General features: G+C 40.9%; 1 protein-coding gene across 2 annotated transcripts in view; it reads right to left on the reverse strand.

Moving 5' to 3' along the window:
• The window catches only part of LOC108572313 (venom dipeptidyl peptidase 4-like), a 321,177-nt gene that overhangs the window by 218,294 nt on the left and 88,369 nt on the right, over nt 1–14,514 (reverse strand). For both annotated transcript variants that reach the window (XM_017934526.1, XM_017934525.1), the window contains 2 exons: nt 8,861–8,955; nt 8,363–8,437 (listed from right to left, as the gene is read on the reverse strand). In XM_017934526.1, the coding sequence (XP_017790015.1) occupies nt 8,363–8,437; nt 8,861–8,955 (170 nt within the window). The remainder of the gene's footprint in view (nt 1–8,362; nt 8,438–8,860; nt 8,956–14,514) is intronic.

The following is a 14,514-nucleotide window of genomic DNA, read 5'->3' on the forward strand; positions in this document are numbered from 1 at the left end:
AAGAGGATGCTGTAAATACCTTCGTGGAATTTATTAATTCTAGAACTCCTGATTTTTATTGTAATGGAATAGAAACTCTTGTAAAACGTTGGAAAAAGTGTATAGAATCTAATGGAAATTATTTCGATTAAATAAATTCATTCTAAGCAAAACTACACGTCTTTAAACCTCATGTACAGAAACCGTAATTTATTTCCGGACAACCTAATATTATAATCTATTTTTTTATAAAAAATTGAACAAAAACAATTTTACTTTCATTTCGCGTTATTTCCAAACAGTCGTATTCCGTGAAAATGTCCGAAACAAAATTTTTGACATTTTTCGATATCAAATAAAGGAAGCGCAATCGCGCCGCTTGGTATTTTTCGGTCAGATTTCGGGCACTCAAACGGTTAAAAGACAGACAATTTTTAAGACAGACAGCTACAAATTCAGACACTAATACATAAGATTCGTCATGCTACTTTCTATCTTCATCTTATTAAAAATTCAGTAATGAAATTGACTTTTTGTACGTCGAGCATTTTTTGGTACGATCGACCAGCAGCTCCAACACAGTTTTGCAGTGAACACTTTTGAAAACTAAAAGTTTCATTTAAGAATTCATTTCTTTTGATAACTTGCTTTATTTTAATATAAATGAAACTCGAATGGAGTTACAGTGCATAGTATGAAGGTACAATTCTGGAAAAACAGAAGGTTCCCAAAGCAGGACCAACCAAAAAAATTCAAGTATAAAAATATTCAAATTCTTCAGAACGGAAAGATCTTTTTAATTCATTTATTTTTATTTCTTTTGTCAATATGCTGAATTTTAATATAAACGAAACCTGAATGGAGGGTTGATAAAGTTAAATTTCTTAAAAAAAGAGAAGATTCCTAAAGTAAAATTCTTAACTTTGCAGGACAAAGCTTTATAAGGCAAGATTAAGACGTCACAACTGGATCAGCTGGCACAGCCATGGAATCGGACATGAAGTTCATCGAGGGATCGTAATTTCACTTAGAAAACGAGCAAAAGGACCACGATAGAGGACCGTTCTGCGTCGTGCACAGCAAGCGAAGCATTTCTCGTATGCATTAGTATTCCGTTGAATCCTGAATTGAGAACCGCTGCCTTGGGTTCGCGTGCATTTCAACAGCAGCTGCTCGGTATCGAGGACCAACAGCTTTCCACGATAGCTGCTTCTCACAATCATGCGGCCATATCGTAAATACTTAGTTCACTGGAATTCCTTTTAAGTAATATTGCTCGAAGCACGCCACGTCGCAGCTTCCTTTTAATTCCAAAACTTTCATGACTATCGATAAGAAAAGGGAGTAGGAAAACTTTTGGGCAGGGTTGAAAATTATTCAGTACACTATATCCATGGTATGCAGGGTTAATGAGAGAAAAAACGAGCAACCAGTCGGTTAGAATATTGTTCTGTGAAATTTCAAGAAATAAAAAGGAAGGGGAAGGTGGGGACGGTTGAAAATTACTATTCGAGAACGCGCGAATTAAGAGGATTTCCCGAGAAGCAGGACACTGCTCCGGGCAACTCTCATTACTAGGCAGATCCTTTGGCTATAAGAAGGGGATAAGACGCCCCAGGCGATGTAAGAACACGGAGTTCTTCATTGAGGGGCACAATGGTACGGTTCGATTTTATAGGCTGTGCTAGTTTCTAGTATTAACCTCGACGGAGAGTTTTGCAAGCGTGATCGGGAGAATAGAAAAAGTTTCGGTTTGAATTTGGATGGTGAGCTGAGAGAATTGTGCCTTGTAATCCTTGATTGGGAACAGTTCCATATTTTTCCGAATAACGAAATTAAGAGAAATTTAGTTGTCCGATGAAAATTTTATTATTAATGACTTTCTCGTAGATTCTTTGGTATTGACTCTAAGAAATTGTCTAGAATAAAGGATACATTGACTGTTAACTATTACATCGATGAACAATGGAACAAGAGATATCTCTTTAAGAATTTTTTCCTTCTATTATAGTTCGAGCCACTTTCATATATATTCAGGATGAAATAGAGGAGACAAATAGGAGGGAATAGCTCGACAAATTCCATGGAAGGTATTCCTCCAATATCCTTCAGCAGCCACCTCAATTTACATCCAGAATCAAAAATCCCATCTCCATTTTCCTACGGACCAAAGAAAATCCTCGGCAAATCACCTTATATTTAAATCACTAGTGTCAAACAACAACTGGTCACAGTATGGCCCATATTAATATTTCACTTAATAATAAGAAAGAAAAGAATTTCATAGAAAATTTCCATCGAAAAACGGTATTCCTAAAAAAAAAGTGGACATTTGAGCCAGCCTGAGGAACGATCATGATCCAAATGACACGGTGTCTCGTTAAGGTGCTTCACACGGGGACAGTGGATCCTCCCTTCGGAAATCCAGTGGGTCGGCGCACGGTCATACATAACTCAGGATTTCACGTGCAGCGGTAACAGGGTGGTCCGCAATTCGTTGCCGCTAGACGCGGCCTCTGGGACACCAGACCGAAAGGTAGGGGCTCGCGGCGCGTACAAATGTACCCAAAGCACGGGAGGGATAGCAGGATGGCGACGGCGAAATGCAGACAAATAGGAAAAGAAGAGGAAGAGAGAGAGGGGAAAAGCGTCAGAGAGAATTAGAAAGACGAAGAGAGAAGAAAAGAATTAGAGAGAGTCGGAGATACGAAGGGAGAAGAAAAGAGTGATAGAGAGTCGAAGACAGGAAGGAAGAGGAAAAGCGCCAGAGAGAGTCAGTGAGAATTAGAAAGGCTATGGGGGAAGAAGAGAGTTAGAGAGAGGAAAAGATTCAGATAGAGTTAAAAAGACAAATAGAAAGAGAGATACAGAATCAGAGAGAGGATGAGGAGGGTGGATGAAGGGAGGAGGAACGAGCGGGAGCGACGCGGCGACAAAACGACGACGCGGAGGACGCAGCCGGCGCAACGTGATTCTAAAATAAATCTATCGGATTTTGAATTTGAATACGAGACGCCGGGCCATCGCCGCGACGAGGTCTTACAAATGGAACGGAATGGAGCCCGTCTAAACAGCTCACGGGTATTGCTTTCGGAATATGGATGATGCAGCGGTTCTTCAGATAAATATGCCGGTAGCGTTGCACCGAAATTTTCGGTTAAGAGAAGTTTGCGGTAGTGTTTGTGAATGGTAATTGTGTATTATTCTAATCGTTTCAGGACGATTGTATTGTTTAACGTTACAGTCAATTCTAAGGATACATGATTATGGAATTTGTTCTTCAAATAAAATTAGAATAATATTTTTTGCTCTGTAAGCATTTTTAAGAGATCGAGCGGCCAACACGGGGCCGCAGCAGAGGGTGCGAGGTCTGCGTAAAGAGACCGATGGCAGGTTTATGATGCAGACATGACTTTTAGCTATTTTCGATAGTAAAAGAAAAATTCGCATTAAGAGGTCTTCCCATGTTGTTTTCCATTCCGTAAAATCAGTCACCGAGCCTCTCAGTAGCAATTGACGTAACATAAATCCTCGCACGCCAGACGAAATTCTCAAGGGTTAGCAGGAATCTGGGAGAAGAAACACCTTACAGGCAAAGCGGAGATAAAGGACGTACATATTTAGCTTGTTCGGTCCCGAGCACCGTGACGCAGGACCGGCAGGACGAGTGCGTAGCCGAGCCGCGTGGCATCGGCGGAACCGTGTTACAATGTCGCAATAAGGCCTTCGACAAAGGGATCCCGCGAGGAACCGAAACGGGACCGCGGTCGCCGAGGCGAGGGGGCTCGAGCGTTTCTTCGCTGAGGGGACTCGCGTTGGGTCCTGTGTCGCATGGGCCGCCAAAAGCGATGATCGCTCGACGTCTTCCGCATCGCGTCGCACTTACCACCACCACGTCGGGTGTGGACGGCTCCGTGCTATAAAGCGCGGAGGTTTTCACCCTCGAAGCGCATTTCTACCGAGAACACGCCTAGACGCGCATTCTGTTGAGAACTAGAAACACATTATATTGAAAACGCGTCTAAGAAACACAATAATTGTTTTAGTTCGAAAACGTGTTGACTTCTTTCCTCTAAATAAGACTCGCCCTGCCGCGAGTCAGCGTTTCCAAGCGTCGAAGAGTTACGGCGTTTTGGGACGCTATATAGCTTATGAGCTGCGTCCGATCATCACTGATAAAAAAAACTTGTTGCGCCCGGTGTTATATGCATAAGCCTTTAAAATATACGTGGGATTCGAGAAGTTTCGACGAGAAGTCGAAACGCGTTCTGCTGCACGTGGAGTCTCGAAGTGCGAATGAGAGAGAGAGAGAGTGAGCGTGTGGAAGCGAGGAAGAATGTATGAACAGAAGAGCGTGGATGCTGAGACAAAGGGCAGGGAACACGAAAATGGGAGTTCGGATCGAGACGTAGAGGCGACAGGGTTGTAGACGTTTAGTGTATTTTCTCTACCAAATATATTTCTTTCTCCTACATATGTACATATTGTATCATTTACTCCGTATCCCGTGATACGCCCATTTATTTGAAAATATATATTCTATTAGTGTTTGTCGAACTAAACGTCAAATTTAATCTTACCTTTTCCATCCTACAGGTTTGATTTTTGAACGTCATTCTTTCTGGTTACTCTTAGTACGATACATTTCTAAATTTCAAAGAGGTATTTTACCCACACCTAAATAATAATGTAGGGATGACCGAGCGTGAGTGCGTTGTTTGTATGAATGCGTTGTCTGTGTGAATGCGTGAGGGTCTATGACCGGAGCGGTAAGGACCGACGTGCCAGGTCGAGTGTTTGGGATAGCGCGAAAGATATTGAACGAATGTTTAGTTTTAATAATCAGGCGAGGAGTGCGTGTGTGTTTTCTTCTAACGAAAAGTGTGCATGTATGCAAGATGACATTAGGGCGAATGCGAGGGAGCGAAAGGCAGTATGAATCCAGCGATTGATTGAGCGACATCCTTAGCGTAGCACGTAGCGATATCTAATATTAATAAATATAGTATAGAACAAAGTCCGTTCGAGTTTACTATCCCTCCACACACAATAACAATGATAAAATGCAGGTAACAGCAATGAAACACGAACCCTGAAATATCTGATAAAAAAGAAACAGTGAATACATCTCAACGATGAATATGGCACGTTCTAAATTACACGAATGCAAAAGCACGAGGAACATACCTCCGCGATAAACCACACACTGGCCAGAAACAAACGAAAGCTATAGAACCGGAAGCACCACTCACCGCAGAGAGAAGAGACGAAGAAGATGAGCAGGATGAGGAGGATGCTGCGAGGAGGAGATAAGTGGTGAGAGAGGGGCAATTGCGAGACGAGGCTGAAGGGTAGAAGAGATTCAGTGGATACAGTGGCCATAATGTATGCAATTGGGCCGAGCGGTGTGTAAGGGTGGTAGCCTGTTGGTCGATTATGCGTGGTGCTGAATGGCGAGGAGTCGAGGATACACACACAGTACCCTGCAATACCCAGCCCGGCTACGTAGGCGCTATGCATGTCAGGTATTATATGGTATTTAGCGTGTATCTCCTGCTGCTCCACGCACGGCGTGCTTCAGCATTCTGTACTCGGAATTACGGGGAAACACGTGTTCCAAGAATATCGTGCGTATGCCCAAACTCCACGACCAATGACTACTCCATCTGTCTACCTGGTGTCGTTAATGACTTCTCCTCGAGAGAGTAACCGAAAGACAATGGTTCTTCTTAAGAAAAATTTTTAGAATTTTCTCTATCTACAGTTACTCCCAAAAATATTCGGACACCGTATAAGCTCACCTTTCTAGTCATGTATTAGGGTTTATGATTTTTCGTTACGAAATGTGTTAAACTACGCATTGTAATACAAATTAATCGATATTTTCCAATTACTATGGTACGCAAATATTCAGACATTAGCAAAAATATTTTAAATATTATGAATATTTTTGCCCGCACCGTGTTTAAAGTTGTTCCGTTAGTATTCAAATATTTTCGGGAGTAAAATATATCTATCTATCTACAGGGTATTTCATTTATAACGAGCATCTAAATTATTCCCACTGATATCGAAAATAAGCAAAAATGACTTAGAGAAGTATATATGGTTCGGGGATGATAAAAAAGATCCTCGAATGAAGATCATTGATCGCTTCTTTTCTAACGTTTAAGGTCATTAAAACACGCAGCTCCAAAAAAGAGATCTAAAAAACTTTCCTCATTCCCTTCGGTGTTTCAGATCGAATTCGAAACATTTAAACCTCATAATTTCCGCCAATCTTTCTGGTTTATTGCTGTCCTGAACTAGGCCACCGTTGCGTTCGATACGCCCTCAAAATCCAAGCCGCGCGGAGCGAAGTGTTTCCCCCTTCTCCCTCCCTCGCTATACGCGCGTCTGTCCATGCTCCTATGCTATACCGTGAATGGCCAACTTTCATCCTCGATATAATTTCGAAATTTGATAAAACCAACGCTGGCAGGAAAACATCGGAAAATTGGTTTACTTTCACAAGGCCGTGTAGAGTAGCGGCGCGGCGGTTCACAGCCTTGCCGGAAGTTACATCGTGCAAATCGGCGAGAGAACTCGCCGGAAATCGACTCTAAAACGGTCGCGATTATCAAGCGTACTTGATCGATCGAACAAAATCCATCGGCGTGTTTTTCTGCTTTCCACGTGAATTGCGACGCGAATCAACGTGCTTCCCCTCACACGCTTTCATATGCCGCGATTATTTCGGAATAACGAGAGGGCGTAATTGAGTTTGCAAAGCAAGCAGACATCGCCGATGGTCGTTGCGTGGGGAAAAAAAGGTGGAATCGAAACCTCGAAACCGGAAATTCGCCACGCGATGTTTGTCTTACGCTGAATTTCGAATGATCCTCCCCTCTCCTCCTTTGCTTCGTTTTGTCGAGAAAAAAAAAAGTAAGGATCTTTCCACTGCACCAATTCGATTCATTTAAATGCAAATGTAAACTTCGAGGATGATAAAACAACCGTAACGTCTAGATTTCTTTTTGGTTTTATTAGAGCTTATCTCAGTTGGCCTGAAGATATTAACGAACAGTTATTTCTTTATCAGGAAATCTTGGAATTTATATTGGGTCTACTAAAGAAGTACTTAATTAGAAATTCTATTATAACTCGTGAAGTGGATTGATATCTGACATCACATATTACATTACGTCTTCAGTACGTAATTAAAAATTAATAAACTCATCAGAAATAATGGAATCCTCTTCGAATGCTTTTCATAAAAACTATTGTAAAATCACACATATTTGAGGTAACGAATTCGAAATTTGGAAATTCATTAACGAACTTATTTTTGGGAGATCCCGGGTTGGTATCCCTAAAATTCAGGGATTTTTATTTTTGGAAAATCCTGGGTTGGCACCCCTGAAATTCGGGGTTTTTATTTTTGGAAAATCCTGAGTTGGTATCCCGTGAAATCTACAGAGTTCATTTTTAGAAAATTCTCGGTTAGTGCCCCTGAAATTTTGGGGCTTTATTTTTGGGATATCCTGAATTGGTACTCCATGAAATCTAGGAACTGTATGTTTGGAAAATCCTTCTTATTTTTGAAAATTTATGGGAGGGTACTCTTGAAATCTAGAAGGTTAATTTTTGGAAAATCCTGAGTTGGTACCCCGTGAAATCTACAGAGTTCATTTTTAGAAAATTCTCGGTTAGTGCCCCTGAAATTTTGGGGCGTTATTTTTGGGATATCCTGAATTGGTACTCCATGAAATCTAGGAACTGTATGTTTGGAAAATCCTGAGTTGGTATCCCTGAAATATAATTCGATCTCGTTGAACGAACAAATTCGTCGTTCATGAAATACACGAAATGAAATTGCCAGGTTTCATAAGCGAAGGGGAAGTTTTGGGCAAACGGGAACGGAGGCCTCGTGAAATTGGATCACGTAGTCTTTGGTTTCCTCCACGATGGGTCCCACAAAACTTTGAAAAACGGAATCCTTAGTTTCATTCGACGAGAAGAGAAAAACTTCGACAAACCTCGAGTTACACTTTTCGGAGTTCACCTTATTACAACAGTTATTTTTCGCATTTATTTCTTTCTCCCGTTTTCCCTTATTTTTCTGTCGATCAAATTTTTCACGATGATTTTTGTATCCGATGATATTTATCCAGCAGACGAGCATGTGTCCGAGCAATTTGCGCGTATCATTTTAGCATACTATTGTGAACCGATGTAAAACGACCAGCAGGTGCGAGAGTATTGATCGAAAGCTATCGAACAAGGTAATTTCGCGGTCAGCCCGGTCGAAATTTATTCGGTGCAACGATCGACAATGTAATAACGCGGCGGAAAGACATAGAAAATTGTCGCGTAGGAAAATGAACCTTTTTATGTCGCTCACCTTCTGGTAATCGATAGCCAATAGCAGATACTTCCGGTCAGCCGAGAGCTGATGATCGAAGCTCGAGATCAGTGCCTGGAAATTAACGATTAACGTCTTTTTATATGAAGAAACGACGAAAAGTAAGAACACGAAATAAAGATATGAAAAGTATTAAAAAATTTATAGTACAATCAGAACAAATTGACAAAGTAGAATCTTTTCAATACTTCAAATATTAACCCTCTATGACGCCGTGTGACTTGAAAATTACCGATTCGCCTCTAGAACTTTGTCCACGCATTCGGACCATGCATATGGAAATTGCGAATAAACACGATTCTTAGAATTTTCAATGAAACAATTATACAAAGGCTTGTGAAGGTTTCGCAGAAGATATTCTCGAGATGCTAAGAAAGAGAGATTGATTCAAAGAAAGTGGGCTGATTATTTCTCAAACGCGTCGAGACCAATTTCTTTTTCAGCCCGGTAACTGGAAGTAAAACACGCTGTACTCACGTTGTTACTCGAGTCGAGGATTTTCCTTGGCTTCCTCGATGTGACATTATAGATCAACAGATTTCCAGTTTCATCGCGATACAGTATCTCGTTTCCTGTAACAGAGAAAGAGAGAGAGATACGTTACGTGTATTTTCTCCACTTGTGATCCAGCATCGGAGTAGAGATACGCGCAGACTTTTGTTGCAGGGGAAAAAATTGCCCCGATAAAGACCGTCCAATAAAATGAAATTACTTTTATATTGCGTCGGATGCTGCCGATAGAATTGTTCCTTTGAAACCGTTGGTTTTAGACAAATCGCGGAAAGATGTCGGTATTTTTCCGTTAATCGAGGCGAAAACTCCTATACCTGGTACAATAACACTGTTGCAGCCGGGAATTCTTTTATTTACCTTTTATTAAGGAGGCACAACACACTAAGACGTCTGAAAATAGGTAAACTTTGAGAATCTTTTATCATAGGTAACTACTGAATAAAAAGTTTCAATTTTTTCAGAGAACATAAATGTAACTCTCAGCTTCTTTCTCCAATTTATAGAAAGTAAAAATTAATTGCGAAACCTCTTCTGCTAGAACATTTGATTGCTGGCCGCCGCTGTCGACAAGCATTGGAACGTCCGAAATAAAAACTTCTTTTTTTACTTATAAATAGTAATCTATTACCTACAACATAGCGCACAATTTCTCCAAAATTGTAACTATTGTAGAAGTGATGGCAGTTTAAAGAAGAAAAACCACCTTTTGTAAAAAAAAAAGCAACTTTAAACGTTTCTAAAATGTAATTAATCAGGATATCGAAAAAATCGCACGTTGCATTGTAGGTAATACATTTCTATTTGTAAATAAAGGAAAGTGTTTTATTTCACACGTTCACAATAGTTGCTTCATTTTGTAATATTTTTACTTTTACAAATTGGAGAAAACCGCTGGAAGTTACATTTATATCCTCTAAAAGGATGGAAGCTTTTCATACAGTAGTTATAGTTGGGGCCACGATATAGCGAGGTCGTAAATTAAACTCTCAAGAATCGGCACCGATTGATGTTGCGGCACTCAAGGCCGTGTGTTGCAGTCTGTTTGAGGGTTCCAACAATAAACGAATGGTAGCATATGATTTGGTACTTCAAGTAGAAAATGGTATTTCATTTACAAATGGAAAATATGTTAATATTAAAGCTACACAATCCTTTTGCATTTTCTATCTGCATCTTGTAACCGTACTTCCAAATGCGGCTTTTCCCAGAAGAAAAAAACCCTAAATTGTCCTAGCTGAACTCAATTTTCAGTAAATATATTAGAATCAGTTTGACTTTCGCTGGATAGAAGAATTCTTTGTACGGTCCTGACCATGGTTTCAAGTACTTATCTGCTCGTATCTCTGTCAATTTTCGGGTCCCGGCAGCTAAAACATGTTTACTGAAAAAAATTCTCAAACCTTTCCTTTCTTTTTAGACGCATCAGGATGGTGTACGCTCTGAAACTGGAAGTGGAATACAATAAACTTAAATCCACAGCTGGTTGTAGCAGAATTTTGTCGCTACAATAATACAAAGGGATAAAATTAGGGTAGAATTAAACGAGAATATTCTTCACGCGAAAATAACTCGAATAAGTAGGATAACTTTACTTTTTTAAAGTGAAACGTCGTTAAAACACTCGAAAAAGTGAAAAACAGTACTACGTTCGGTAAAATCGTTCCACTACAAAAACTTATAATTCCCCGTCACTCTCTGAATAACGCCGTCTTTGCGTGAGCTCGCATCAAACACCATCAACACGCCACACGAATTACCAAATCATTCGAACGTTCGATTTACAAACTTCCTCCCTCGAGAAAAGGAAGAGAGAGAGAGAAAAGAAACTCGTAAGAAATATAACACAAGCGAACGTTGCGCGAAAAGGAGCGTATTATTAATATTGAAATGGAATTGGCGAATTTCAGATCCCCGAGGTTCGCTGAATTACGTGAGAGCGCGGCTGTGAAATAATTTCCTTCGACGGGTGGCTGTAAAAAATGCCCCATTTCCCGGCAAATTCTGCACACACATATTTCCAACATTGCACTTGCTCTTATTAATTAATCTCCAGAAAAAGCAGCACAGTCGATTTGCAAGCTAGAAATTTTCCAGAACGAATGATCGACGCGGAGAGAGACGAGTCGTGGATATTTTACAGCTCAATTTATTTACAGTACAGACTGCCGTGAGAAGAGTGTGAGGTTGGGTGGGGAAGGAGATGTGCGAGGAGAAGGACGGTCGAGTGTAATTATTCGTGGTGCGGCGCTACCGAGCGCCACTTACAAAACACTGCGCGACCGCGTTATTTCCCGTACACGAACGAACTCGATTAATACGCGACGCTGGCAGAACGATATGCACAGAGGGGAGAGAAAAAAAAGAGGGATGGTTGTTGGGTCTGACGAAGAGAAGAGAGTGGCACAGGCCACGGTGATCACGCAAATTAGAAGCTAACACGGCCATTCGGTATGTCAGCGTTTTTTGAACGGCCTACCCTTGCTATTATGCCACGCACGGCTTCGTTAAAATCGAGGCTGGCAATGTGCTGCAACCAGACGATCCTCGAAAAACGTGCCACAAGCATTGGGATGTTCACCTGCGTTTACGTGCGCCTGTGCACCTGTGTATGTGTGTGTGTGAAAATTTAGAGGGTGGGGTTGTTGGCACTATGTAGTTCATTTTATGGTAGGAATCCGTTATCGGTTTACCGATTGTGAAAAGTATAACGCACAGTGCATAGAACAAACGCGAGATTTGGTTGGGAGAGAGAGAGAGTAGAGAAGTGTGGTCTACCTTTCATTTCTCGATGGAAAATTTCGGTGTATTTTAAAGCACGTGTTGATTTTCGGCGCACCGCTGCTTTCCAGATTTACCTTTCTTTTTTGATTTAATATTCGTAGGTGTTGCGACTTGATTAGGACGCAACGAAGTCTCGGTTCGGCGGATTATAGCAATAAACAACTTAGTCACATTTGGCCGGCAGACCGCATATACCCCCCGTGGACGCATAATAGGTCCCAAAACACTCGGGACCATAAAACATTCGTTACCGGTTTACAACAAATTCGGTACCCCAAAAAGTCACAGCTTTCGTCGACCAATAGCAGAACACACCAGGTTTTCCACCTCCATAACACAACCACCAATCAGAACCGACTTAATGTCTATGTTAACGCAGCTTCCCGCGCTTCTTTGTGGTTGGAAGATCGGGTTGGCGTTGGTAATTATTGCACGTGTATGTGCCAACTACTTATTGTCGCAATGGTGATCGCGCTTTATTAGTGATGTCGATCATTGCGGACTGGACCGCACTGGTGTATCAAGATGTCGAGTATTGCGTGTTAGAGCGCTCAAAGTGGTGTCGATTGTTTCTAAGTATATTAGAATCTGCCCGAATGTCGTGAACTAGCTGTATATATCTCTATTCGCCAAAATGAGGAGTTTACCTTGTTGACAAATCATGGGCCTTTCACCTCCTAGAGCCGCTCTCCTAGGCCCTCGTGCACTGCCTCGTGGTCCGCAGAGTAGGGCATTGGCAGAGAGGGAGAGACGGTCCCAAACGGGGGTGTCAGCCCCGCGTGGCGATCTTGCCGAAACGTCCACTTTACGGGTTTATTGCATGTTTACCGTTACTGAGCGCGCAGAGGCAAGTACCGGCTTACCATGTGGCCCGCAGAAGTGGAGAATTTCCGCGGCTATCAGGTAATAAACCGGATTTGCCCTCCTGGCTTGAATATTGTTATCAAAAACTTGTAGAAAAACTTCTCAAAAGTAACGTCGCTTGGAATCCGTGCCATAAACCCCTGTTAGTTAAACAGTCTATATATACACCTACATACCTGAAAACCGGCAACCACTGTAAGACGGGGGCACGAGACACGCAGTCACGAAGCGAACAATCCAAATTCAGCTAAACATCTAAAAAGCATCTAATCAAAACAAGAATTCATCAAAACATCTACAACATCTAATCAAACCAAGAATTCATCAAAACATCTACAACATCTAACAAAAGGACAAACATCTAAGCAAAATAAAAAAACATCTAACCCAACAACAAAGTTTTAATACACCTCGAACCAGCGAGAACAATCATCAACCTGCGCCTGAACTCAAGGTCCACGGCGCAACAGTAGGTGTACATTCGAGAAGAGAGATATTATGAAAAATCTGGGACTAGAAAAAAAAAGTATGGCCCAATTTTTTAACCACTGCGATACCATCAATATTTCACTATTCGCCTTGAAATCTTCTATACATATTTTCAGAATTTTCAGTAAAAATGAATAAAACTGGAATACTCTTAGATATTCCTACCTGTATGTTGGACAACATGACACTAAGTGAAAGAAGAAACGTATAGTATCAGTAAGATGGTGCACCCCCGCATTACACTTCAGCGGTACGAAATTGGTTAAACGAGAATTTCCATAATAAGTGGATTGGACGTGGTGGACCGAGGTCCCCAAGATCACCATATTGTTCACCGTGCGATTTCTTTCTGTGGGGATACATAAAAGAAATTGTTTTTCGTACACCGGTCGAAAATGTTATCGAATTGCGTTCACCGTATAATTACTGCGCGTGCACGAAAAACGTAGAAAAGAAATTCCTAAAAAAGTTACAAAAATAAATTTTTAATAATGGAGGATATGTAGAAGATGAAAGTGAAGAACACACCTACACACGCAAAATCGGCTTTTTTTAGAGCCAATATGATGTACAAAATCCAACCGTGCAACAGCCGCGCAGTGTACATCGGGTAACAATAATGCCTGCGGCACGCCAACTTTGAGGCTTAATAACTCAACAACAGCATATGCAAAATACATGTTCAGGTAGTGTTTTGAAAATGGTTCGGCGTCAGCTACAAGAATATGTAATAAAAAATATAGGGTTCCATTTAAAAATTGAAAAGTGAACTTCACAGTTTCCAAATAGTTTCCATCGTGATACATATGTACACTACCGGCCAAAAGTTTGGAATCACCACCAAATTTTCATCAGTACTGAATCTGCTACTAATTTTTCATAGACCTGATATTGATATTGTTTGCAATTTATCTCATATCGATTGATTTGAATGATACAAAATTCGTTAAAAAATTCTTAAAGCTGCCTGAATTGTTTCTGGGAATTTCTGTGTAACTTCCAATGCACAGTGATTCCAAACTTTTGGCCGGTAGTGTATGTATGTCATCCCTCTTGACACCATACAATATTCGTTTGAAATATTTTTTCTGAGTTTTTAATACTTAGGGAAATAATCGCGTGTGCACTTTTAAACCGAACACACCGTATAGTAAAGAATATAAATCAGCAAATCTGAGGAAAAAATTTTCAGTGAATTTTCAATAAAAATGAATAAAACTGAAACACGGTTGGATATTTGTACACCTAGCTATGCATTTTCAGTTCGAGACTTTCGATCAGAGTGGAAAAAAATGGTAATATCCCTAAAATACTCGAAAGTGTCCAACGATCCATCTGTTCAACCGCCTCGGTGGAATTGCTCGGGGAAAAAACGCATATTTGGGTCATGGGTGGTGGTGGGTAGGCTTTCAGCCAGAAATATTTCAATGCGTCGTGTTTTTTCGGGACGAGAGAGAAATGGCCGGCGGAAGTTCCGGATGTTG

Source organism: Habropoda laboriosa, unplaced genomic scaffold, assembly GCF_001263275.1.
Source record: "Habropoda laboriosa isolate 0110345459 unplaced genomic scaffold, ASM126327v1 scaffold65, whole genome shotgun sequence".
NCBI classification, from domain to species: domain Eukaryota; kingdom Metazoa; phylum Arthropoda; class Insecta; order Hymenoptera; family Apidae; genus Habropoda; species Habropoda laboriosa.